At 67.1% G+C, this 26,987-nt stretch overlaps 1 protein-coding gene across 1 annotated transcript in view; it reads left to right on the top strand.

Annotated features, from left to right (window-relative positions):
- The window catches only part of TBC1D22A (TBC1 domain family member 22A), a 70,266-nt gene extending 67,051 nt beyond the window's left edge, over nt 1–3,215 (top strand). The window contains exon 13 of the mRNA XM_028532637.2: nt 2,736–3,215. Coding sequence (XP_028388438.1) covers nt 2,736–2,864 — 129 coding nt within the window. The 3' untranslated portion in view covers nt 2,865–3,215. The remainder of the gene's footprint in view (nt 1–2,735) is intronic.
- The last annotated feature ends 23,772 nt before the right edge of the window (nt 3,216–26,987 follow it).

Genomic DNA, 26,987 nt, shown 5'->3' on the forward strand with positions numbered 1-26,987 from the left:
TGGGGCGGCCCCCCCCCAGGCTCCGGCTCTGGGCCTCCAGGCAGGGACCCGCCCCCCAGAGTACCTCCGGCCTCCAGTGAGCTCCCGGCCGAGACCACATGGTGCCCTCTCTGGGGCCCGGCGTCTCGTGGTTGTCGCTGGGGCGGTGACAGGTCGCAGGTGCTCCCTGGGGCGGCGGCGTCAGTGTCATTGTCACCTGACGTGGTCTGTCATTTGGAGGGCGGGACCCTGCCGTCCTGGTCGTGGGACTACGGGGCGCAGGGGCACTTCAGGTCAGCCTGTGAGAGGGGTTGGCAGTGGCCCCCCCCCCCCTCCCCGCTCTGCTGAGCAAGTCCCTGCTGAGGGCCTGGGGTCCCGCCGGCTTCCCGGCCCCACAGGACGATGGTCAGGCGGTGGACAGCCGTGCCTGAGCGTGGCCCGGCGTCAGCCCATGTTCCTGGAGAAGCTGTGGGCACCGTGTGCCTGGGGCCCCCGGGCCCCTCTGCACCTCTGTCACTCGGAGACGGGTGGCCTGGCTGTCACGAAGGCAGTTCCCCTCAGACGCGGTTCTGAGCGGAAGGTGAGCCGCGTGTACGTGCAGAGGTCGCCGGGGGAGTCCGCCTGCTCGTGATCACGCGTGGTGCTCGGAGAAGCGGCGGCCGAGTGCGTAGTTTGCCGGGCGGCCTCTGCCAGGCACCGTGGGGTCCTCCCCAGGGACGCGGGGCCCTGGGCTGCGACCGGGCGACAGACCCTGCAGAGCAGCCGTCGCCGGGCAGAGGCCCAGCGCCCGGGCGGGCGGCCCCTCCGCCTGGCGTCCGCAGGACGGGCCGCCGGGGGAGAGAAGTCTGGGTTGAAGGGCGCGCCCGCCTGCTCTCCGCCCTGCGAGGTCGCCCGGTGGAGGGAGCGCCCCCCCTCCCGCGCTGCAGGCTGCGGCGCCGGCGTCTCTGCGCTCCTCCCCCGCCTCGCGAGCCCAGACGGACGAGCTCCTGAAATTGAGTGTGCGGCCGCCGTGATGGCAGGGGCGCTCCTCACCTCGCGAGCAGCGGGGTCACGGTAATGTGGAGCGGAGTGGATTAAGGGTAAAACCGAAGGTGTTTGTTTACGACCTGCTCGGAATTGGACTGGCGTCCGTGTGCGGGGCTCCTAATGGCGGAAGGCAGCAGCGGGCCGACGCCGGTCCGTCCCCGGGGACGCCGCGCCAGGGAAACTAGCTTTGCAGATTCGATTTAAAGGCCCCGGAAAGTATCTGAAACGCAAAAGGAAATGGATGGAGGAAGAGGAGAAGTGGCCACAGCGAAACAGCACTGGGGGGGGGGGCGCCGGGGGGCAGGGAGAGGGCTGCGAGCTGGCGCAGGGCCGCGTCGCCAGGCACGCTCGGCCCCGGTGGGCGCTGGGGCCCTGGGACGGAGGACGGACCAGAGGCCCTGGGGGTCAGGGGCTGGCCCAGCCAGGCTCTGAGCCCCCGGCTCACACAGTAGGCGGTGGTGTCGGGTGGCAGGACCACCCGCCGTGTACAGGAAAGGGGGCGGGGCTCAGGGACGGAGGTAGCTGCTCAGGGCCACATGGTGAGAGGGCCTGGGGTGTGACCGCTGAGCCCTGGTCGCTGCGCTGTGCACCCCGCCCCAGCCCTGCAGCTGCAGGGAGCTCCGTGGACGGGAGGCCCCGTTGCTGCTGAAGGTCCAAGTCTCGCGGCTGCTCCTTGTCCGGGCGGGAAGCGCGGGTGGCCTGGCTCTGACCCTCTGCCACCGCGTGTTGTCTGCTGGGCACCCGGCCACCCTCCTGCATGCCCCACACCGGCGTCCGCCATGAGAGGCTGAGGGTTCATCGGACGGAGCCCCAGGGCCCTGAGGCCCGCGGGCCCCTCCCTTGAATCCCCTGCCCGCCCCTGGGCCTCGTCCACCAGGAAGTCCCCCAGCCCTCTGAGCCCCCTGCTGCCTGGCCCCGCCGGGTGCCGGGCCTGTGCTCCCCGACGCTGACCCTGTCCGAGGTGGGGCGGCCGCTGCCCTGAGCGTGCTGTCGGGAGGGCAGCGTTCGGGCGCAGGGCCTGGGGCTCCGGTGCGTCCTGCCCCTGCGCCCGCCCGGCTGGGGTTCTTCAGGGGCGGCTCCCCTCGGCCCCTCGCCCAGGCTTCTCCGCTGGGGGCCCGGGCAGCTGAGTCCCATGGGGGCAGCTCCGTGGCTGCCGGAGCCGAGACCTGGGTGCCGCGGGCAGGCCGGCGGCATGGCGGGGCTTCCCCGGGGCACTGGGAGCCGCGTGAGGGGCCGTTTCGAGAGCTGCCGGGTGTCGGCCTGCCCGTGTGCCCCTGTCCCGCCGGTCCCCGCTGCGGGGTCACGGATGGGTGCACACAGGTGCAGGCCCACCGACCCTGGGGTCCGAGGGGCGCACCTCACTTCAACCACAGAGAGCCTTCGGGGGTGGGGCCGGGAGCGGGGGGCCCCTGAGCTGAGGCCGCACCAGGCAGCCAGGCCCTGCCAGACCAGCACCCGGGCCCTGGGGTGCTGGGGACCCTCGGTGAAGTGAGGTCACAGCCCCCCGCCCCCCACCCCACAGATGTGTCTCCTAAGTCTGGGCCTCCTCCTGGCTGCCTGGCCTGGGTCCCGAGGATCCAGGGGTGGGGGGCTTTGCGGGCTGCCCCAGGGTGGGCAGGGGACCCGGGGAGCCCCTGCGCTGGGTGCTGAGGGGAGCCGGGCCTGCAGCCCCGCCCCAGCGCCCCCCCCCCACCGCGCGACCTCTGACCTGGCCCGTCTCTCCCCCCCAGGAGCTGCTGCTCTTCCTGCAGAGCCTGCCCACGGCCCACTGGGGCGACGGGGACGTCAGCCTGCTGCTGGCCGAGGCCTACCGCCTGAAGTTCGCCTTCGCCGACGCCCCCAACCACTACAAGAGATGAGCGGCGGCGTCCCCCGGGGGCCGGCTGCGGCAGCGGCCTGGACGGGCGGTCCCGCCCGATGGGGCGTCCACCTGGAGGACGTCCGGCGCGGCCCAGGGCCCGGCTGGGGGGGCTGGCTGTTGCCTGAGACACCAAAGAGAGCCAGAGGCGGGGTCCCGGCCTCTTGGGGGCCCTTCCCGCCCCGAGCGTCCTTGCCAAACGACCGCCTCCTGGAGGCCCCGGCCGGCGGCAGCCCCTCTCGGAGGGGCCCGCCCTGGGGGGCGGGGCGGAGGGGATGGTGGCCGCCCCGGACCTGCGTGGAGACGCGGCGCGTCTGTCCTGCCGCGTGAAGGAGAATAAAACACAGACAGACAGACAGTGCGTGAGGCGGGGCGGGGCGGGTCCCTGCCGCGCCCTCTTGTCTGGGCAGAGGCCCGCCGCAGCGGGACGGCCGCCTCTGCCCTGCTCGTCTCTGCCCACGTCCACCCAGAGGGGCCGGGGGTCCCCCTCCCTCGTCTGCTCTGCACCCCTGGTGGGGCGGAGAGCAACAGCACGGCCCTTCCGCGCCAACCCCCTGCTCACACCCCACTCCACAGGCGAGGAAACCGAGGCACGGGCGGCCAGGCGGCTTGCCCGAGCTCACGGAGCCGGCCCGGGGCCCCTGCCCCCCGTCTGTCCTCATGACACCCCGTGGGTGTCACCGTCCGCAGCTGGGAGGTGGTGGGGGCGGGGTGTCCAGGGACTTAAGGTCACGTGTCCAGCCCGGCTGAAAGACTGACCATCAGGCAGCGTGGGTGGGAGTGGCCGCTGGATGCCATCCAGGGGTCTCCCCAGGCTCCCCCGGCTCCCCCAACACCGAGTGAGCCTCCTCGCAGGTCCCCTCCCCACGGCGGGGGTCCCGCCGGGCGCCGGCGGAGCTGGGAGGGCGGGCTCCGAGGGAGCTCCGCCCACTCGCTGGATGAACGTGCGCGCCCCCGCGGCCCAGGGGCTGTAAGGAGGTGTCGGCGGGAAGCGGGGGCCACGCGAGTGCGGGAGGAGACTTCTGCAGGGTCCCTGCACGCGCGCGGGAAGGTGTCCTGTCAACGTGAAGCGTAACGACGTGGTAACTCATCCGGTCGCCTGGTGAAGACGGCGGTGCCCGGCGCCTGGTTCCGGGCTGCAGGCACCCCGAGCCGCCTCCGCTGCCGCCCACCGCCGCCCGAGGTCCGCGCCTCCCGCCCAACCAGAGGCCCGGAGATGCCACCCCGAGTGCCTGGGCCAGAGCTCCCTCGGGCCCTCCTGTCCGAGCCCCTCTCCTGCACACCCTGCGTCCCCCACCAGCTTGGGCCGAGGGAGCCGTGGGGCTCCCCACACCGGGTGGTGGCCGGCTCCGGGCCAGGGCGGTGAGACCCCGCACAGACTGTCCCAGCGCCGACACGGGTGCCTGGGGCTCGTCCGCCTGGGAGGGCCTGGGAGGGCCGTGGACGTCTTGGGGAGACTGAGCCTCGAGGGGCGAGGAGGGGCCGCTGGGTGGAAGAGGGCATCGTGGGAAGGGCGGGAGCAGGAGCCACCCGGAAGGGGCGGTGACGGGCGGACCTGGGCCGGGGGAGCAGGAGGAGGGCGGGGACCCCACGCTCCAGAGCTCACCTGCAGGCACGGTGCCAGTGGGGGCAGGCACGGCTCTCGTGCGTGCTCAGGGGTCTCCGCGGCCCTTGCCACGCCTGAGGTCGGGGGGGTCTTGGGTGACGGGGGGCCAGTTGGGTCCTGGACACCCAGCGGCTGAGGAGGTGCCTGCAGGGTAAGGGTGGCAGAGGGCCTGCGGCCGGCCCAGACCGGTCCCCTGCCTGGCAGCTCTGCCGGGACACATGGGCAGGGAGGCTGTGGCCGGGGGGGCGGGGGGGGGGGCAGACGCAGAATGGTCTGGAGAGAGGCGGAGTGGAGGGAGTGGCTGGGTTTTCACTAGTGGCCACGGCTGCGGGGACCGTGGGTCAGTGACGGCGTGTCCCTGGGCTGGCCGGCATGCCCAGGTCCCGGAGCTGCTGGAACATTCCTTGTTGTGCCCTGATGACCCAGTAGCTGAGGGACCCCGGCAGCCGCCCGCTACCGGCTCCCCGGGCTGGCGAGGCCGCTTGGGGGTCGCTCCCTGCAGGTTTCCATGTGCGGCTCCTGGGGCACGCCCCCACCCCCCATCCCCCCAGCTCACGCATTCAAGGCTGGGGCCCCGCCCCCGTGTCCTCTCTTTCCCAGGCTCGCCCTGCTCCCTCCCTGTGGCCTGGCAGGTCCCCGGCACCGCCCCCCACCTGTGCTCTGAGTCCAGACCTCTGCCCCACCCCCACCGCAGCCTGGCCAGCGGGGACACCTGCTGTGCGTGCGAGCCGTGCTCGTGGGCGTGCGGCCCGGCCCTTCGGCTGGGCCCCCAGGGTCGTCGCCATGGATGCCGCGCGGCCCATGACACGGCTCACACTGGGGCGGCTGGTCCCACTGTGAGCCGTCGGCCCTGCGTGGAGGTGGCAGGCAGCCCTCAGCCCCTGTTCCCTGTATTGTCGGCCGCTGAGTTCAGCTCCTTGCTGTGGAGTCCACGAGGCACCCGGTCAGCTCCTGGGGGACCTGTCGGGAGGCGACAGCTGGGCTCTGTCTCCGGGCCGCCTGTGGAGCCGGGCTCGGGGACACTGCTGGCTTGGGGACAGTGGCCTCGAGGTCTGTGGACAGAGTCCCGCCCGAGCCCCACGACTTCCCACCCCCCTGAGCACAGGGGCACATGTACTCGGTCACACAGGGGAAGGGCCCCCCCCCCTCTGGGGGCCCCTCGAGGAGTGGGGACTGACTTGGGAGTCTGGGACAGCGGTGGGGCTTGGGGTGGGCGGAGCCCAGCACAGAGGGTGGGGGCGGTCCCTGCCCCCAGGAGCCCCGCCTGGGAGTGGCCGACATCGTGCCCTAGAGGCCAGCCTGGTCCTTGTCCGCTCACCCAGGAGGTCATGCCCACGCACACGGCCCGAGCTCACCGGCGCTCCCCACGGGGAAGTTTCTGTCCTGTTACGGGGTGCAGGGCTCCCGGTGGGCGGGAAGCGGCTCGGGTGCCCACGGGAAGCTCCCAGTCCGGAGGTGGGGGCCTGGCCCCGAGGTGCCTTATCTTGGTCCCCAAAGTGCCTCTCAAAACAGACTCTTCTCCCCACCCCGGCTGGTGCGGCTCAGCGGACTGAGCACCGGCCTGTGGACCACAGGGTCGCTGGTTGGATTCCCAGTCAGGGCACAGGCCTGGGCTGCAGGCCAGGTCCTCAGTAGGGGGTGCACGAGAGGCAACCACACACTGATGTTTCTCTCCCTCTCTTTCTCCCTCCCTTCCCCTCTCGCTAAAAACGAATAAATAAAACATGAAAAATAAAGCAGACGCACCGCCAATGCAAACGTGACCCTGGCACAGGAAGAGGGTGTGGCAGCTTGGTGGCAGCCAGCAGGTCACGCCTGTCTGTCCATCTGGTCGTCTTGTTAAAGAATAAAGGCGGGGGGGGGGGTCTTTGGTGGGGAGAAGCCTGCCCCCTTGGCCAGCCGCAGCGGAGCCCCTTGTGGGCCGGTCGTTCCACCGTGAACGTTTCAGAGTCTAAACTTTGCCAGCCAGGCAGCCGCTCTGCTGGTTCCGGGTGGTGTGACCTGTTTACCGCTCCCCATACTGCCCCTGACCCCCGTTCCCCCCACCCCCCGCGCCCCGTTCCAGGGGCCAGATGCGGCTCTGCCCCAGCCTCCCGCCTTGGCCTGGCCGGCTGGCCGGCTGGAGGCAGGCACTTGTCCAGGGGCCTGGGGTCCATGGGGCGTCCGTGCTGGGAGCGGTGACACGCCCTGTCACTCAGGTCACCAGAGAGGGGTCACTGTCGCCCTGCGTCCTGTCCCCCCCATGCTAGGGGCCCGGCAGTGAGGGACAGAGGGCGAGGGGCAGGGGCGAAAGCGAGCAGAGTGGGGCCAGAGGCGGGCCTTGGGCCACGGGGGACGTTCTGTGGGTAGAGCCTGGGCGCAGGGGACTCGGGGCTTCCTGGGGGCCCAGCATGGGGGGTGGGCCCACACTCCACCCACCCCGTGCCCCCAGGGGTGGCCCAGCCCCGCCGTCCTGAGGTCCCCGCACCGTCCTGTGAGACCGGCCACCAAAGGGAGCTCTGGACAGTAGATGCTACAAGACACACATCTTTGGTTCCCGGGCTGGATCAGCGCACCCGAACCATCACTGCTGAGCGGGAGACGTTCAGTGCGGTTTCCTCGAGGTCACTCAGAGCCGCCGCCCCTGAGCGCCATGGACCGTCTCTCTCACGTCCCATCAGACCCGTCCGGAGCACGGCGCCCCGTCTGTCTGCTCGGGGGCTTGTGTCCCTGCCCCTGCGCCCACCCTCATTTCCCCGGTAACCGTTGGGACGGAAATGGTGGTTTGAACGACCTCTGGGCTCGCCCCTGTTTCTCGGGCCGGCGCCGTCCCTCCTCCGCTCCCCCAGCCCTGCCCGTCCCCCCCCCACCAACCGAGGGGCAGCGCACGGCGGTGGTTTTTCCCAGGGAGCTCGGCTTGCGGGGCGTCCCCGCGTCCTCACGAGGGGGCAGACACGACCCGCCGCCCGGCCCGGCTCCGTGGATGAGCGGTGCCCCGTGACACGTGGTGCCCGGTCCCCGTGGTGGCGCCTGTTTCCTGGGACTCGGCAGTGAGCGCACAGTGGGAGCTTCCAGATGGAGCGGCCCGTGCGGGGCGTCTGTTCATTCTCGGAGCAACCCTCCTCCTTTTCCTCCTGACCTCTGCAAGCTCACGGATCCCTCTAACCCTCCGAGTCAGAAACCTCACCAGAGCCCTGGCTGGCGTAGCTCAGTGGATTGAGCGTGGGCTTTGAACCAAAGTGTCGCAGGTTCGATTCCCAGTCAGGGCACATGCCTGGGTCGCAGGCCACGGCCCCTAGCAACCGCACATTGATGTTTCTCTTTTTCTCTCCCTTCCCTCTCTATAAATAAACAAATAACATCTTTTAAAAAAGTGGAGCTGTTTTAAAAAGCAGAAACCTCCCCGGGGGGGTCCGTGCCCACCAGGGACCGTGCCTCTCCCCGTTACTTCTGCTCCCCACGCTGCCGTCTGAAGGTTCGCGTCTCCCTGTTTCACAGGTGGTGCTCTCACTGCTTTAGGGACACCCCCGTGCCCTTCGGGGCCCGCTGGTGTGACCCCGCACTCGGGTCTCCCGCCCCGGTCCCTCAGCCCCACCCCTTCTCGTCCTTCCCTTCCCTCTCGCGGGCCGCGGGGCCGGACGGCGTTGCCTCCTCGCTCCCCGGGGCGGGTTCAGCCCTGGGTCTGCAGCCCCCTCCAGCCGTGTTACTTCAGCAATCCCGCTTTTAACCTCAAAGGCCCTTTCTTGTTCTGTAATCCCCCTTTGAAAAGCTGTGGCCGGTTCCCGTGTCACAGGCGTGCCGTCCTTCCGAGTCCCCGTGGACGCTAATTGGAAGTGGGGAGTCCTCTCCTCTGTGCGCCGCGTCCAGCCCGCGCCGCCGCGGATTATGGGGGGGGGGGGTGACTGGCAGGGTTTGGCGGTGCCCTGCGGCACCACGTTTTCTGGAGATTAGTGTATTTTTATCCCCGTCTGATGGGGCGGCCCCGGCAGCAGAGCCGTGCTGGGCTTTCTCGCCACGGGGGTGACGGCGTTTTCCGTAAATAGCTCGGCTCTGCGGCCGTGCGGCCCCGGCACACATGCTCAACCCCGCTGTCGCTGCCGGCGGAAGGCAGCCCGAGGCAGCTGGGGGCAGGGGGCAGGGGGCTGTGCCCGGGGGCCCACGTGGGTTTGCAAACTCCAACGGTGGGAGAGTCTGTGGGGGGGCCCCCTGGGGGACACCCCGGGTTCCTGGGTGACGGCTTTCCCCTGCCACACAGGCAGGCACAAGGCAGCTCTCACCACACTCGGGTGTGTCTTCCTTGAGTCTGTTCTGCCCTCCCCTGCTCCTCCAGCATCTGTCTCCCGGGTTCCATCCATCTGTCCATCCACCCATCCGTCCGTCTGTCCATCCGTCCATCCATCATCCACCTATCACTCATCCATCTATTCATCCATCTGTCCATTTATGCGTCCATCCATCCATCATCTATCCACCTATCATCCATCCATCTGTCCACCCACCCATCCTCCATCCATCCTCCATCCATCCGTCTGTCCACCCATGTGTCCATCCACCCATCACCCATCCATCCGTCTGTTCATCCATGTGTCCATCCATCCATCCATCCATCCATCCATCATCTATCCATCCATCACTCATCCATCCATCACTCATCCATCCATCCGTCCATCTGTCCACCCATCTGTCTTTCTGGCCATCCATTCATCAAACACTCCCCCAGCATCCCTCTGTACCAGACCCCAGGGTTCAGAGCAGCTCCTGCTGTGGTGAGCCCTTGAGACTTTGACGGTGAACTTGGGGAAGACCAGCTGGTCAGCAGACATACTAGGAGGGCGTGGTCAGTGTAGGGGGACTCAGCAGTGAGGGTGTCTGCTGGGGAACCAGGGGAGCTTCTGGAGAGGTGGATGGCGTCAGCGGGGCCTTGAGAAACCCCCTGGAAGCTGGTTTTCGAGCAGAGGGTCCCCTGTGCTGTCGCTGCGGCGTGTGGAGGGGGCCTGGCCTGGGTGGAGGAGGGGCAGAAACAAGGCTGAGGGGCCTGGGGTCGGGGTGCAGGGCGTGGGGCCCCTGGGCACCAGGCCTAGTGGTCTGGGCTCCATCTCGTGGGCAGCGGGCAGCGCTGAGGCTCAGACACCGTGTGGTTTATGGCACCGACCTTTTGTCCTGTTGGCGGACCGGTTGCAGGAGGCAGAGCCGATGGCCGCCCTGGGGGGGGGTGGTTCTGTGGGGCAGGGCTTCCGTCCCCTGCACCAGCCAGCCCACGACGCCTATGCGTTGCTGCAGCGACGCCGGGGAGGGTGGGGCGAACCCCAGGCACCAAGGTGGGAGTGCAGGGACCTTGGACGCCCCCCTGGCTGGCAGACTCCTCCTCCCCACCAGCCTGCTGCCTGGTGGCCGAGACGCTGGGGGGAGCCGGCAGCAGACGCCCGGAGTGCCTGGGACTCCGCGTCTGTTCTGAGTGGAGCACTCCCATCGAACATCCGTGTAATTTCTCTGAGTAAAAATGTGTGTTCTCCTGGCTGGCGTAGCTCAGTGGATTGAGTGTGGGCTGGGAACCAAAGTGTCCCAGGTTCAATTCCCAGCCAGGGTACATTCCTGGGTTGCAGGCCATAACCCCCAGCAACCGCACATTGATGTCTCTGTCTCTGTCTCTCTCTCTTTCTCTCTCCCCCTCCCTCCCTTCCCTCTCTAAAAATAAATAAATAAAATATTTTAAAAAATGTGTGTTCTTTCGGCACCGAGCTCTCTCGCCGGCCTTTCCATATTAATAGATCATCAATGCGCCATGCATGTGTAATCATCTTCTCGCAAAACAGACGCAGGGGCCTGGAAGGGAAATGACGGCGCTTACACTTAGAAGGAGAGTGCGCGGCGGGGAAGGGGGCGCTGCGTTCACAAACCCCGCAGCCCGCCACGGCCGCCGCCGCCGTGGGGCGGTGCGCGGGGCTGCTCCCGTGGGTCACGGAGGGCGCGCAGCTGCTGCCTGGGCCCTGGCCTGCAGGGGGCGCTCTGGGACCCTGCAGGGGGCTCAGCAGGCAGGTGGCTGCCCACCCGGAACAGGGCCTGCCAGGTCCGGTCCAGGTGAGCGGGCCCCGGTGAGCACGGCAGTCGCCGCGGCCCAGGTAACGGGGGGCGTCTGAGCTGAGCCTGTGCTTCCTGGGGTTCCGCGCTGCAGCTGGAAGCACCTGTCCCTGAGGGCTGGGCTCTGCGGACCCCAGTGACGTCCCTGGAGTGCGGAGCTCACCGGGGCGAGGACCCTGGCCCCGGCCCCGGCCCTGGTGCCCTGCTCCCCTCCATCTGGAAGACTTCCGGGGTCCCACCCCGAAAATGCTCGGTAGCTCGGGGAGAGGATTCCCACGTGTGGGCCCCCGGTTCCCCCTTCGTAAACCAAGGGGGTTAGACCTGACGGTTCGTTCTCTTTCCTTCCTCCCTCCCTCCCTCCCTCCCTCCCTTCTTCCTCCTCCCTCCCTCCCCCGACTCCACAGCCCAGCCAGGCTCCCGGCTCTGTGGTGGGCATGGCTCTGGTGCGTGGCTCTGGTGCGTGGCTCTGGTGCCCGGCAGCATTCCGGGCAGCGGGCCGAGGCGAGGGGGACTTGGCCCAGAGGTGCTTGTCTGTCGCCCGTCAGCCTGGCGTGGGTCCGCCTTGCTACTCGCCGAGAACAGTGCGGCACCTGCCCGTCCATCTGGTCATTTGAGGGCCGTCCAGAGCGCTGGGTGTTGGCAGGTCCCCAAGAACACGGCGTGCACCCCAGGAGCTGCTCCGGGGCCGGGGAGGGGTTTGCGAGCGTGCGTGTCCCTCGCCCTGCAGTGCGGCTCCGCCTGAGAGCCCCCGCTCGCTGGGCCGGGGTCTCCCTCCCCGGCGTGTCCCGGCGTGTGCCTGTGCCAGGCGCGGGGCTGGGACTCGGAGGTGGGTTCAGAGGTGGGCGGGCACTGTGGTTTCAGCACCCAGGACAGCGCCCAGGGCTGCTCCGGAAACGTGGAGCGAGAATGAATGAGTGAGTGAGTGGGTGAGTGAGTGAATGAATGAGTGAATGACACCTGTCCCTACTCTTAGAGCTTCTGGCCCAGAGGAGGGGCCACAGAAGCCCGAGACCACGGCACAGCTGGTGTGTGGGCTGACGCTCCAGTCTGGGTCCCAGCCCCGCCCCTGCCCCCATGGCCCCTCCCCTCTCCCTGTTTCCACCCTGCTGTGACTCCCTTTCCCTCCCCTCCCCCACTTCCTCTCCCTCCCGTTTCTCTCCATCTGCCCCCAGCCCCCCTAGTTGCTCTGTCTTGGGGGGCCCCCACTGGACTCGGCCTCTGTGCGCTGGCAGCCCTGTGCGAGGTCCCGGCTCCTCGGAGTGGGGCTCCCTGCAGGCAGCTTCCCTGTCTGGTCGGCTTCCTGGGCACCAGAGTCAGAACGCGTGCTGTCACGAAGGTCTGTGTAAGGAGGGAGGCGGCCAGGGAGGGCTTCCTGGAGGAGGGGGTGCCCGCATGGTGCTGCGCGGGCCACCGGCTGAGGCGGCATTTCAGGCGGTGCAGGGCTTCTGGGGGTGGAGCCCAGCACGGTTTGGGGCCAGTGTGTTGGGATTTATCGGTGTGAGTATTTATGGAGTCCGGATACGCAGATGAATGAGGTTCTGGTGCCGGCTGCTAAGGCGTCAGTTACAGACCGGCCCCTCCTTGGCCGACACGGGGTCTTCTCTTGGAACACGTCAGCCAAACCAAACCCCCGCGGGGAAGCCGGTGGAGGTGGGCCCCGGGCGGCCCCTGAGGGCGTGGGTGTCTGAGTCTGCAGGGGAAACTGAGGTGGCGCGCACCGGCCGGGAGGAGCAGGCTCAGGTCTCCGATGCCGGCCCCTCAGGCAGCCCCAGGGCAGGGGCCCCTCAGGGTCCTGCCTCCCAGGCGAGGGGACGCGGCTCGCCCGAGTTTCCGCCTTTCGAACGAAAGCTTACGTCACGAGTCGTGCTGAGAGACGGGGCGGGCGGGGTGGAGGCCTTGTGCACGCCCGCGATGGCCAGGCCTTCGGGCCGCTGTCCGGTCCCCCACCCCCCGCCGGTTGCCTGACTTGGGGCGGGGGCCGGCCCTGGGGGACCGTGAACCTCGCTCCCTGCCGCAGGCGGCGGCTTTCTCTGAGGGGGTCTCGGGGTCCTGAAGCTGCGCCAGCTGCCTTCGGGAGCGAGGACGCCAGTCCAGCCTCCCGGTGTCTCCAGCAGGTGGCCGCCTGACTGCCTCTCCACGCCCACACGCGTGCTGCCCAGGATGGCCCGAGAGAGCACGCCTGTGACGTGAATGTTGCACGTGAAAACCCGCAGTCGGACGTGGGGGCCCTTGCTCTGACTTTGGTCGTCATCGGCCCGACAGCGGGGGGGTGGGGACGGGGGGGCCCTGGTGGGTGAGGCTCCCTGGCAGGCCGCCCGAGTCCTGTCACGGACCCCACTTCTCATAAACGGTGGGGACGGGGGGGCCCTGGTGGGTGAGGCTCCCTGGCAGGCTGCCCGCGTCCTGTCACGGACCCCACTTCTCATAAACGGTGGGGACGGGGGGGCCCTGGTGAGTGAGGCTCCCTGGCAGGCTGCCTGCGTCCTGTCACGGACCCCACTTCTCATAAACAGAGCCAGCAGAGCCTCTCCGTGTTGGCTGCTGTTGTGTGGAATTGGTGGGGAATCTTTAATTGAAGCATTTGGTGGTTGGAAGCTGCAAAATGTCAGTTACTAACCTTTCCCGCAAATTGTAACCATTGGAAACAGAGCAGGCGACGTTGGCTGGAGCCTGTACGAACTGAATGCGGCGGGGGGGGGGGGGGGGGGGGGGCGGCGGGGGAAGTGGGGGGGGCGCCGTCTGCCGAAGCTGGAGCTGGAGCCCCTCGCCAGCCAGATCCTTACTGGCCCTGCGGCCTGGCGCGACCTCAGGGGGAGGCCAGCGCGGCCCCCTCTGTGCATGTGGGTACGTCCAGGCGTCCAGTGGGGAGGCCCGGGCTCTGCTGAGCCCGACTCGGGGCTGGAGATGAGGCCCTTCACACGTTTTGCTCGGAAAAAACAGGCGTCCAGGGAGGGCGCCCTGCGCGGAGGCCAGGGTGGTGTGCGTGACGAGGTTCCTGCCGGCCCGTGCGCACGCGTGTCCCCGGGACGGTGCCAGGACGGAAAATGCTCTCACTTGAGGGGTTTCCTCCGAGCTCACCAGGGGCCCCGCCCCCGAGGGGACGGTGTTCCCGGGTCTCAAGGAGCGCACCCGCCCGCCCGGGAGCCGTGGGTGGGCGCTGGCAGCGAGCGACAGCGTCTGGAGACGGTGCACGCACTGTCAGAAACGCTGATGGTAATGCCGTGTGAAATGCTCCTCTGAAAAACGCCAGGCACGCAGCGTTAGGATGTGTACCAGGAGGAGAACGACTGAGGAATGTAAATATGTACTAAGAACAAAAACTTTATTTTCATAAAATGCTAATGTTTAGGTAATAACAGAGAACTTGAGAATTTTGCTTCAATGTACATAAATATGTTACGTTTAAATTTTTATTAAAAGTTACTTTTCTTAAAAAAATACTTTTTCCTAACATACACCGGCTATTCCTTTTTTATGTTTTAAAGATTTTATTTGTTTATATTTTAGAGAAAGAAAGAGGAGGAGAAAGAGATAGAGAAAATCATCAATGTGTGGTTGCCTCTTGTGCACCCCCTACTGGGGACCCAGCCAACAACCCAGGCATGTGCCCTGACTGGGAATCGAACCGGTGACCCTTTGGTTCCCAGGCTTGTGCTCAATCCACTGAGCTACGCCAGCCAGGGCCAAAGTTACTTTTAATAATAGCTTTTAACAATAGGCCCACCAACATAACACCAATTTAATGGTCAGTAGCCGCACATGCCGTGTACATTCTATAAACACACGTGTACCTGGGCACACAGGGAACGCCTAGCACGCGTGTACGGTAACTGCCGTGCCAGCGGCTGCCGTGCAAGGGGATTGGCCCGGGAGGTCAGGTGGCCGGTCAGGTGGTCTGCGGCCACTGGATGGGGCAGCGTTTGGCCGTGTGTTTTCTTAGCGTCGGGGTCGAATTCTCTAAAAGCACCAACAGGGCTTTAATGGCGTGGTTTTATGTCCACCAAACACGTCCCGAGTCTCTCTCTCTCTCTCTCTCTCGGAACGGGGAAGGTGTGAGCGGCTACAACCCCGTCAAAGCCCCTCCCCACCACCGACAAGAACACTCGGAGCTCCACCTGCTCACTGCTGCCAGCAGGGACTCGGGGACACCGGCGGCCTCGGCCCGGGGTGGGGTTCGGGGTGGGGTTCGTGGCCCAGTCCCAGTGCCGTGGGCCTGAACGGCTCAGTCTCACTTCCAGTTACTCGTTGATGGATCCCGCCTGGATGGCCGAGGGTCTCTGCGAAGTGTGGTCACGTCCTTGCACCCACGTGTCCTGATTGTCTGGCTGCCCACAAGGGGAGCCAGGCACCTGTCCTGCTTTTAATTAAACTCGCCTGTCGGAGAGGCACTGGCCGCCCCTGGGCGGAGCACTGGGCCCCCGGGGCCCGGCCTGGCGTCCGCGAGCCAGGGGCACGCCCGGGGCCGAGACCTCCAGGTGACAAGTCAGCTTGTCATCCTGCGCCCCCCCTCGGCAGCAGAGCCGCCTGCTGCCCGCAGGGACCTGCCCCCGGGGCTCTCGCTGCTGCCGGGACCCCAGAGTCAGGGGCCACCGTGGGGCGTCAGAGGCGCTGGAGAGGAGCCTGGGCTGGGGCACGGCAGCCGGGCGCCGGGGAGGCATCATGCCCTCAGCCACAGCGTCGTCTTCCGCAACTCTGCACGGCAGCGCAGGTGAGCGGGGGCTCGGCCCCAGCCCTCGGGGCCACGTGGGTCCCCAGGTCACGGTGTCTCCTCCTGGCTTTGGAAGGCAGCGCAGTGCGGAGGACACGGTATTTCCAGCACCAACACCCCCAAACCAAAGTCATGGTTTAAGTAGCCAGATTCATTATTACATGAGTCCGAAAACTGCTGTGGGAAAAGGGGTGACTGGTGGTCCACGCGTCCAGCTCCGGTTTTCCGCTGGTCTGTCCACTCTGAGTGCCCGTGGACGGAGGACCGAGGACACCAGCTCCGCTGGGGTCCAGGCCCAGTGGGCAGGAGCGGGCCTCAGCCCCCGGAGCGCAGGGACTGGGGTGGGGACATGTCCCCCGAGTTAGTCAAGCAGGCACTGCCTTTGCTTTTCTGGTGAGTAGTACCTAGTTCCCATTAAACACGGAGCACGGTGTCTCTCCTTTGGTTCCACGCCCGCCCTCGGGGTCCGCCCCACAGAGCCGGCAGCCCACGTCGGTGGAGACAGGCAGGGTGGGGCGAAGGGGGTCGCAGCCGTGAGGATGAGAAACGCTGTTTATTCTTTACCGCGAGTGGTGAGTCTGAGTCGGTGTCCACAGGAGCGGCTGGGAGCCCGCGTCTCCGGGTCCGCGGCACCAGCCCACGCACTGCCGCCTGCGCTGTGGCCGGCCGCGGGGGGCGCCAGCGGTTGCGGGCGGGGAGCGGGCAAGTGCCTAGGACGGCGGCAGAGTTGCACTGACGTGACATCGCGTGATCCTGTCTTCTCGCCTGTCGGGGCGGGGTCACCGGGGTCACCGGGGTCACCGAGAGGAGAGGGCGGAAGGCTGGTGAGCGCCTTGCCCCGTGCGGGACACAGGACACTCGGTGCACGTGCGCGGGGCTCCCAGCTGCGGCCGGGTCTTGTTCTCGCTGCAACCTCACCGCAGCTCGCCCCTGCCTCGCGGGAGCCCCGCCCCGCCCCGCCGCCCGCTCCTCGGGAGCCCCCCAGAGGAGCAGGCAGGGCCACCCAAGGGCTGGGAGCCCTGGGCTCGGGTCTGGGCCCCGTCGCCAGCTCGCCGGTGACCACGCCCACATCTCTCAGCCTCTGATCCCGGCTCCGTAGCCGTCAGTCGGCCTGGGCCACGTTCCCGGGCAGAAACGAACCTCCCTCGGGTTCTGGATCTCACGCCACGTTCGTCAGGGGTGGCTGCGGCTCCTCCCCCTGGGACCCGGCCGAGGGGCGTCCGCCAGCGGCGAGGACGTTGCTGGCGTCACGGCAGAGGGACGGAGGTGGCAGAGCCGCGCAGTGAGCCGCTCGAACACTGCACACGCCGCCCCCCGCCGTCCTCCCCCCCCCCCCCCGGGCCTGGCACGTCGTGTGCTGCGTCCCACTCTGCCGTCTGCCGTGCTGTCCCCGGCCGAGCCCGGGCTGTCCCGGAGCAGAGAGTTTGCTCCCGGCCGGGCGCTGGTCTGCGCACCCGGGACACAGCCGTGACCCGGACCAAGACCCCTGCCCCAAAAGGCCAGCGCCCGGCCTCAGCCCCCTCCTCTGCGGAAGCTGGTGGCTGAAGCGACGTCGGCCTTCCCTGCCCGGACCTCGGAGGCTGTGTGGCTCCCGGAGCTGCAGTCGTGTCTGACTGTGTCACGACCAGGGCCCCCAGCACCACCAGGGAGGACCTCGCCCTGGGGGGTGGGGGGGCCCTGTGAGCAGGGAGCGCCCCCTGTGTGGGGAGGCGGGGCCGTGCAGGGAGGCGGGGCCGTGCAGGGAGGCGGGGCTGGCCGGGCTCCGCCCACAGGGCTTCAAGGAGGCCACGTGGTCTTTAGCCAGCCCCGGCCGAGGGCTTCCCCTCGCTACTTGCCTCTGACCCCTGACGGGAGTTCGAGGACTTGGCACCCCAAGGGGCCCACCCCGTCCCAGCTGGTGGGCACAAGGAGGTGGGTGGGGGGCAGGAGGGCACAGCAAAGCCGCCTGGAGCCCAGAAACCGATTGTCCCTTGGCCCAGGGCGTTGAGAAGAGAGGCGGTGGGCACTCAGAGTCCCCCTGGCCCCGTCCACCGTGTCCCGGCCCCAGGGAACTGCTCAGACAGGGGCATGTGACTCCAGGCGGGCCAATCAGAGGCTGCCCTGGGATCCTTCTCTGGAGTCATTAGGAAAGAGGCACTTCGAAGGGCTCTAGCGCCAGCCAGCCTTCACCGGGCACCTGCCGCGGGTCAGGTGTTGGGCCAGGTGTCCGCCCACACTGTCTGGGGCCCTCCCACCCGCTGGTCCTGGTCTCCACGACTCTGTCCCTGTCCGTGTGAGCAAGTGGAGGCTCAGGGGGGCCGGGACGGCTGTGGTCAGCCCACGTTGCTCCATGAAGCCGGATACAATTCGCAGCCCATCTGCCTCCACGTGACTTTCAGACTCAGTGACTGGAGCCCCCCACAGGCTGGCAGCCCACCTGTGCCCGCCCACCCGAGACGGGTCGGAGCTCTGTCCGTGCAGCGCTGGAGTCTCCAGTGGACACGTCCGGACGCTGGCAGCTCTGAAGGTCAGTTCCGGGTGCTGATCCTCAGGAGGAACCGCAGGTCGGCTCAGGACCTGGCAGGAGCGGGTCTGCCCGCCCCGGGCGGTTGGTGAGCGTAGGAGTGAGGGCGCCCGGGCCCCGTGACGGGGAGACGACCCAGCACATTGTGCAGCCGGAGACGCTCACAATGAGAGTGTGACAACGCGGGGAGGTGTCTGGCGCATTGAGTGACAGACACACAAGACAAGGGGACAGTCACACGCGGGGGCGGGGCCCCACCAGGCGAAGCTGCACATGGGGCAGCGAGTGCGATTCCTCCCGGACGGACCGGCGCCGGTGCCCCTGCAGCACCTCCCTCGCCCCCGAGACCCGCCTGCTTGCATTCCCACTGCGTTTCGTTCTCGGCTCTCAGACTTTCCAGAAGAGGCAGGCATTGTGTTTCGAGCCAGCGCAGGAGAAAGCATGTTATTAAAAATTCTGGTAAGAAAAATGTCAACAGCATTTTTATTTTCGACCAAGCTGGCCATGTTCAGCCCCCCTGGGGGGGGGGCCGGAGCCAGATAAACAATGAGGGCAGTTTGTGCCAGAGCCAGGGGGTCTCCGGGTGTGACTCGTTTTCCTGCCCGTGACCTTGACTGGTACACAGATGACCTTGGCGTGCTCATCGGGGCGTGTTCTTTCCCACCCCTGTTTTTGTTTCCTGACTGTTGATTATTTCGTACAAGAAGGCACCCAATATAAATACTGTCTACAGAAGAGTGCCCAGACAGACACTGCCTCCATCCCCGAGGATGGAATGTTCCGGAGCCTTGGCCCCCCCCCCCCCGCCAGATTCTCCCTCCCCACCCGGGCCCCCCCTCCCCACATGTGTGGGGCTCGGAGCAGAGCACACACGCGGCCCCGCACACCATATGTCGAAATATTTATGAATTATAAATCAAGTTAACAAACTGTTAAATAAAAAATGTTCCAGCCTCCCACTTTGACAAATGTACCTTCATGATCAGACAATCGAAGGGACGTATAAAATCACGGGTTATGCTTTGGTGACCGACGCTGGCACCGTGTCGAGGAGAAGGGAACGCAGGGATGGCCGCGTGAGGCCGGGCGCTCTGAGGACGGGCCGGCGGCGCCCCGGTGGGCGGTGCAGCCGTGGTGCATGGATTAGGTGCGTAGTGTATGGATTATCGCACACCGGCTCGACGGGGCCTATTTTCTTGCCTTAGTTTTTGCATTGCCACTAATTATGTGGTTATAATTAAGATTTTCTCGGGATTTGCATTTTATTGACAGCGAGGATGAACGAGCACTCTTTCTCCGGTCCCGGCTGGTCTGTGATAGTCTTGGAAATGAGTTTCAGTGGAGGAACTTCTGTCTGTCGAGGCAACAGCAGCTGGGGGTCGAAAAATTCTGAAAGGAATGTGAGGAGGACCCCCCAAACCAGAATTCTCTTCTGGAGGGCGGGCCCTTTGCAGTCCAGGCTCCCCCGCTGGGTGGGTGTTCTAGGAGCCCATCTGGACCAGTGTGCCAGCTGGGGTTGTTGTGAGAGGCTGCGTTCAGCTTCGGTGAATGTTCTTTCAAGGTTCTTTCAATGCGTTTGCCCATTTCCTGCTGGGTGATTTATGGGTGCACCCGCCCACACCGTGCTGAGCATTTGGTGGTGTTTGACCAGACCAGGGGTGACCCCTGTGCCCCCCATTCACCCCCTCTTGCCATGAGCAACCTGTTTTTTTTTTTTTGGCTTCCCCGGATGAAAAAAGTCCTCAAAGGGAAACGTTTTGCTAAAGTGGAAGTGGCGAAACACAGAAGGGCGGAAGCACCAAAAGGCATCAAAAGCGACGCGTTCAGAAACTGTTTGGGGCGGAGGAGACCGTCCCCGAGGGTGCACCGCGTCCAGCGGGGAGGAGACCGTCCCCTCGGGTGCACCGCGTCCAGTGGGGGAGGACCTGGAAGGGGCCTGAGGTTTAAACATGTGGGAGTAAACACACAGCTCCTCATGAGTAAGTTTTTGGCCCCCCCCCTCGTATATTGATTTGGAATTTAACCAAATGCCTGTGGACTTTTGCCGATGGTGTTGCACCGTTGTAATGAGGTTGCAGGTGACATGTCGTCACCAGCCCCAGACTCGAACAGACTGAGTGGCACCTGCCCGGGAGCAGTGCAGCACCCGCACTGGACAGACCGCTGTGCCAGCGGTGGAGCCCGGGGCTGCTTGGTGCCCGGCGGGGCATCAGACCTCTGCTCATAAGGGCTGGGGACACCGCGGCCGTGAGACTGGGCTGGCGCCTCTGGGCCGGAGACTGGCCCGTGGTGGGACCGCGTGCACCCCTGGGCTGCAAGGGTCGCACACTCCTCTGGGCCCCTGACAGGCAGACGCTTGCACACCCCGAGGCAGGAAACCGGAGAGCCCCGCGGACACTTGTCGTCGGGGAAAACCGTGTTCCGGTGCTGCAGGTTAACTCCTGTGGGGGGGCGGGGCATGGAGTGGGGGAGGCCCATCCCCTGTCGGTGGGAACGGAAAATGGCACGGCACCCCCCGCCCCCGTGGAAAGCAGTGGGGGCTCCTCACAAAGTGTGAAAGGGGCCGGCCGTGTGACCCAGCGACCCCGGTGCTCGGTGTCCTCCCCAAAATGCCGAGACCAGGGGCTCAAAGAGGCGCCTGCCCGCCCCACAGGTCGAGCGTATCCAGAGCCGCCACGCTGCCGGACGCTGAGCCCGGCTCGAGGCACAAGGGGGCGCTGCGGGGACCACAGTGGCTTACTCGGATGAACGGTCCCCATGTCCGCCCCGGAGGGCGGAGTTGCGAGCAGCCCTCATGTCACAGTGTGTCCTGTCCGCAGGAAACACACGGAAACGCAGGAACGAGGAAGCAGAAATCGAGGGACACAGGACACGGGGGTGGATGGGCCTGTCTGGTACCCCCCCCCGACAGTTTCCCGGGCACACACGCATGTCCCAGCCCGTGGAGCTGGGCACAGGGGCTGTGCGCAGGCTGTGGGAGGCCCTTGGGCCTCAGTGGAACTGGGAGAGAAGGCCCACGTGTGGAGACGAGTGCAGACGGAGGTGCCATGGGCGAGCTGTCACACGTGAGGTGGAGGCCGACCCGGCAGTGGGTGGCCAGGCCCTGGTTTCCAGCCAGCGGGAGGGCCAGGCCCTGCGGCCGGCACGTCCCCCGTCACCGGCTTTAAGGGCTGACAACGGTGTGTGGGCCCCCGGGGCAGCTCGGGGCTGTCGGTGGGGCCGTGTTCTTGGTGGTGCTCCTCTTCCCGTGTCCTCTGGTTCACGCACCGGAGGGTGCGTGACGTGCGCAGGTCGAGCCCCCCCGCCCTGGCCCCAGGTCGCCGGGAACAGCCCTTCGAGCTCTCGGGCCAACGGGCTCCGATTGGCTCCAGCAAACGCTCTCAGAACTCAGCACTGAAAGGGCGCTCGCTGGTCCCGAGAGGTCAGCCAGCTTCACGTTGATTCCAAGTACGAGTCACACGCAAAGAAGTATTTCTCTTTCCCCCCAGCCGCCCGTCGGCTCGGAGCTGGAGTTTGGCAACTCCGAAGTTAGCCGACAACGTTGTGCTTTTTAATTCCTTCCTCACCTGTGGATTTCTGTAGTTGGAAAATGCGCGAAGGACGGTTTTTGTCTGCGGTTCTCAGCCGGAAGCTGTTCCCCACCGTCCTCGACTGCACGCACCTCCGCTCGCAGCCACGGGGAAGTGACCCGCGGTGACCCGCGCTCCGGCGGGCCGCGGAGCAGGAAGGCGGCGGAGGACCGCGGCCCGGCGGGCGGCGTCGGCCGCCCGCTCGCCGCACTCGCCCCTAAATCAACGTCAGAGGGATCCGAACCGCCGGGAGGCCAGAGGAGGCTTAGGCAGACCAAGTGTATTAACAGGAAAGCAATGATTTCTCGGGCTATTTGTCACTTCAAGGGTAATACATTAGCAAAGTGCGGTAATAAGAGGAGCCACTAAAAAATGATTTATTGATGCGTTAGGCCCGTTAAAACAGGTTAATGTCAATACAATTAGCTCCCGGATCCGGGCGGCCCCTGCCGGGGGAAGCCGGCCAGCTGAACAGCGCCGACCTCCACTGGGTCGGGGCGGGGGCGGGGGCGGGGCCGAGGGCGAGAACCACCGGGAAGGGGGGCGCAGGGAAGGGGGGCGTGTCCTCCGGGTGCCCGCCCGCCCCCTCCGTGGTCGCCACACCCCCAGGACGGTTCAGGTGGGGGCCGGGGCCCCGGGGCAGCTCCACGGGACGGTCAGTGCGTCGGGAAGGCATGTGGGCCCCGCCGTTTCACGGGGGCTGCTGCCGGAGCGACTCGGTGGGGGCGGGGGGAATGCTGAGCCGGAGAAAGGGCAGCGGGGCGGGCAGCTCCCAGAAGCGAGCTCTGGAGACGCGGGTGGAAAGGTCGGGGGCTGGCGCCGGAGCCCCTCGGCCTCCGAGCCCGGCCGTCCTCGGTCAGGTCCTGCAGCAGCGGCACGGGCGTGCGGGCGGGTGCGGGTGGGCCCTCGGGACCCTCTCCTGCTCTGAGGGGCCCCTCGGGCCCGGGGCTGGTTCATCTCCTGAGTCCTAGGGCCGGAGGCTCGGCCCCTCCCGCTCCTGCGATGAGGGGAGGGGCCGGGATGAAGGAGAGACCAGGGTGGCTCCCGCTGCCGGAGACCCAGCACCCTGGGTCCGGTTGTCCGGACCGACGTGGGCAGGGCGGCCCTGACTCTGCTCCTCACGGCTCGGGAGGATTCTTCCGCCTCCACCAGCGGCGGCTGTGGGCGGGGAACGGACACAGGGCGGGTCTCGGGCTTCGGAGACGCCCACGATGGACAGTCACAGGCAGCCCCTTCTTCAGAGCGTGGGCCTCGGCGGGGGGGGGGGGGGGGGTCCTCATGCCTCGGGGCCTGCGGCCTCCCCAGGCTCAGGACAGATCAGCCGGCTGACCTGGGGACCAGGCCGTCCGGGGACGATGACCGCTAGGCTCCTGGCTCGTGCCATAGTGACCCAGGGGTGGTCACGAGGGGACAGGTCCCCCGGAGACGGGACGTCAAGCCCGCTCTGCCTGCTGAGGCCGGGCTCCTTCAGCACCGTGCGCTGCTCTCCTGGGGACGGAGGGTCCTGGTCGGACCCCTGCCAGCACTGGCCCTGGGACAGCGAGGGCAGCAGCCGCGCCTTCCCGGGCCCTGCAGGTGGGGGTGGGGGAGACGGGCGTGGACCGCGGAGGGATAGCACCTTTCCGTGCTGCCGGCACGGTGCTCCCGGGCGGCCGTGGCTGCCGGCCAGAGAGGCAGAGCAGCCGTGGGAAGGGCGTTGCAGGCCCGAGGCTGGGCACCAGCAGGGCCTGGAGGCCGCGGGCCCTGGGCGTGCGGTGGGAACGCCACGTGGTTCCCTGTGGCCGGAGCGGAGAGGAGGCAGGAGTGAGGGTTGGCTGGAACAGGATGGATCCAGGCGGGCCCCAGGTCAGGTGACTGGGGTGCCCAGGGAGGCTCCTGGGTGGGGTGCCCCAGGAAGATGGAGCCCTGTCTCCTTCGTGCGGCTGCAAACCCCTCTCCTCGGACCGCCCCTGCCCAGGACCGTGGAGGCACGTGGGAGTGCGGCTGCAGCCCCGCTCTGCAGGGCGGGCAGGACTGTGGTTCCAGCCCCCCGGGCGCCCTGCAGAGGTGCCGACCTCGCCCCCTGATCCCCAGTGGGCTGTGTCTAGCCCCGAACGAAGGAAGGGCGCCTCCAGCTGGTCACACTTGGAATAGCACGGGCTCGGCTGCACGCACACAGTCTCACCCGAAACTCCCCGCAGTGGGGCGGGGGGCCTTGCTGGCCCACGCGCTGCCCCTCTGAGTGGGGCCCCCCACGGCTGGAGCTGCTGGAGCAGCAGCATGGGAGGCCCTGGCCTCAGCCCCGAGACGACAGCCCACGGCTGGGCAGCCCCGCGGAGAGCAGCTGCTGTGCCCGCCCGGCCCGGCCTCCCTGGCCCGATTGTCGCCACTTGGGTGGCCACACCCCACGTCCCGTGGTTCGGAGGCACAGGTGTGATCTGTGTGTGTTAGCGAGCCGCCTCCATCTGCCTGCGGAACGTTCCATCCCGTTCCACTTCGGGAGCTCCGAGGGGGGTGGCGTGACGCGGGGGGAGACCTGGACGGGAGTCTGCAGCCCGGCTCTGTCTCCGTCCCGCTGTGTGGCCTGGGGACACTCCCTTGCCCTCTCTGGGCTGGCTGTGGGGTCCCGGGCTTGATGTCCTTCCAGGCCCCCTCAGCTCTGACATCCGGGTGATCCTGGCTCTCTCCCCCTCTCTGTTTTGTGAGAGTTGGCATGCAAGAAATGGAGGGGTCCTCCCCAGGGCCCGTTTCTCCCTGGTGACCTCTGGCACTGCTCTCTGTAGAACCTTCTGGTCCATCAGGTCGCTACCTGAGCTGTGCGAGCCCTCTCATCCTCAGCAGGCAGCCCATCCAGGGGCCTCCATCCGGGGACCCACATCTTCATCCACCCACCCACCCATGCACCCACCCACCCACCGAACTACCCACCCACTCATCCCCCCATCCCCCAACCCACCCACCCTCCTTTCTGTCTATCCCCCATACCCCACACATCCTCCCACCCATCCACCCACCCATTCATCCATCCATCTTCCTGTCCATCCTCTATCCTCCATCCCCTTGTCCATCTGTCCATCCCCCCCCACCCAACCATCCACCCATCTTTCTGTCCATCCCCCATCCCCCCACCCACCCATCCCCCCACCCACACCCCCCCACAGACACCCACCCATCCCCCCACCCAACCATCCACCCACCCACTCATTCCCCCATCCCCCCACCCACCCACCCATTCATTCTTCCATTTGCCCATCTGTCCCTCCCTCCATTCATCCATCCATCTTCCTGTCCACCCATCTACCCTCCATCCGCCTGTCCATCTGTCCATCCGCCCGCCGCCCAGTCACCCAGCCATCACAGCACACGTGTGGAAGGAATGCAGGTCCAGGGTTCTGCATGGCTGGAAATAGAATTGCAGGTGTCCCACTAGCTGTGATCGTTGTCATTTTCATCTATCTGAGCATCCTTCCAGCAGAGCCCTGTCCGGGCAGGGTGCGCACTCCGGGCCAAGGGGTAGGGGTCTGGGGTGCAGGTGGCGTCAGCCAGGCGTGGCGGATGAAGGCATCTGGCAGGGGCCTGGGGAAAGGCGGTTTGTGTCCCCCCACAGCGGGCCCAGAGCGCCAGGGCGGAGTCCCCCAGACGCCGTGGCCCGTCGCCAGCCTGGTGTCGGACGGAGACCTCAGAGGGCAGGAGGGCTTCGTTCAGAGAATCAGTCCTTCAGGATGACCGGGCCCCGGGGGTGGGGGACGGACGGCGGGGAGAGCCTGAGACAGGAGGGGCCTCAGGAGACCGTGGGTGCCCTGGGCCGGGGCCGCAGCGGGGAGCGGGGCTGGACGCAGAGACAGCTGAGCTCTTGGATGTAGGTGTCCAGGAGGTGAGTGGGGTCCCTGATCTTCTGAGACCGCGGCCTGGGTGACCCTGAGGCTGGGGGGGGGGCGTCAGTGGTGTTGGCACGGACCAGTCACCCAGCCGGAGAGTGAGCACCGCGTGCCTCCTGTGGGCAGAATTCCCAGAGACCCCGGACTCCTCGGGGAGTGGCCTTCTGGTCTACCACCTCGGGGGCATTCTCCCCAGGTGGCCGTCCCCACCCCCCATCGGCCCTGCCTGGCTCGGGTCCCAGGAGACAGAGGTGGGCACCCGGCTGGGCCTGTTGGTCCAGCCCAAGGACCCTCCGCCCTCAGAAGGGGGCGGGGGGTTGGCCCTGGAGAATCATCGGGAATAGACACCTCTCTGCAGCGCGGAGGGATTTATTGCCACAACGAACCATCTATTAACAGGATCCGAGGCCTCCGCACCGAGAGCACAGACCCGGTAAATCTCCGCGGTGGGCGGCCCGGGGGCTGGGAGGCCGTGGTGGACGGCAGCTAGAAAGTCCGGCGGAGCCAACCTGCTGGTTTCACCGAGAAGGAAAGACCATTCCGCACGCAGCCAGGCGGGAAATGGGTTTTCGGGACGGTCGCTTAGCCCGGCCGCTGGCCCTGAAACCGAGGGAGTGAGCGCCGCCTGCAATTAGGGCGCGCGTCTCCGAGGGGCCGCGCTTCTTGGCGCCGACCAGGCTTCCTCGCGCGGCGGGGCTGAGACTCCGGGCGGGGCCGGGGCCTGTGAGGAGGGGGCCCGGGTCTCCCCAGGCACGCAGGCAGACTTGAAAATGGAAACGGAGCGGCACTGTCCCCTCCTCTCGTCGTCCCCCTTGTCCCGGGTTCTTCCCTCGTCCCGTGATGTGCAGACCCAAGGCCCGTCTCGAGGGCGGCAGGGAGGGTGCGGCCGGCATCAGGACACTGCGTCACCCCGGCCCGGGCACTCTGTCTCTGGGCCTCAGTTTCCCCGCGGCCGGGCGCCGGGCTGCTGCCGGGACTCCCCGCGCGTCCCAGGCTCCCCGCCCTGCTGCTCTGCCTGCCCACCTTTGAGAAACGGGCCTGCCCTTCGCTGGGCGAGCAGGGACGCAGGAGGAGGCAGCGCTAATGAATATTGATGCGGCTTCAAATGTTAGGAGTTAGAATTCAGTGGAAAGCAGAAGGGGGGGGGGGTCACAGGTAACCAATTAAACGGCGGCTTCGCCACAGCCCCTCGCCCACTCTGGGGCAGCACCGGCCTCGCTCGTCTGGTGGTTCTGCCATTTAACGCCCCCCCGCCCCACCCCCTTCGCCGCAGAGCTCATACTCTCTGCAAATTGGGGAAGGGAAGGGAGGGGAATCAGGGCTGCAGACACGGACCGCTCCCCATGGTGCAAATGCCAGGGGGCGGGGGGCGCTCCGTTTGCGGGGCTGAGCTGGCAGCCGCCCCGGAGCAGAGGCGGCGGCGGCGGCGGCGGCGGGGGCTCAGGTGCGCGCGCTAATGAGCGGGGCTCGGGAGATGAAAGCGCGCGGGCGCTGGAAACGAAGCCCAGCGGGCGCGGGAGTCCGCCCGGGCGGGTTTCAGAGCGCGGAGTGTGCGGGGTCACGGACTAATTACCGCGCCGGCGGGGCGCAAGGGGGCGCCTGCGCGGCTCCGAACCTCCAGGGGGAGACAGAAGCAGGCAGCCCGCGGGGGCCGGCCGCGTGGGCGGAGCGGGTGAGGGCCGAGGCTCCCCCACCCCGGTCTCCCCAGATCCCGTCCCGTGGCCGAGAGGACGGCCCCAGGCACTGGTCCTCCCGGGCCCCAAATGCACAACAGACACCGGCGGGTTTGGAGGCCCGCACACTGACCGAGGCCCGGGGCGGGAC

Source organism: Phyllostomus discolor, chromosome 2 (assembly GCF_004126475.2).
Source record: "Phyllostomus discolor isolate MPI-MPIP mPhyDis1 chromosome 2, mPhyDis1.pri.v3, whole genome shotgun sequence".
Lineage (NCBI taxonomy): Eukaryota > Metazoa > Chordata > Mammalia > Chiroptera > Phyllostomidae > Phyllostomus > Phyllostomus discolor.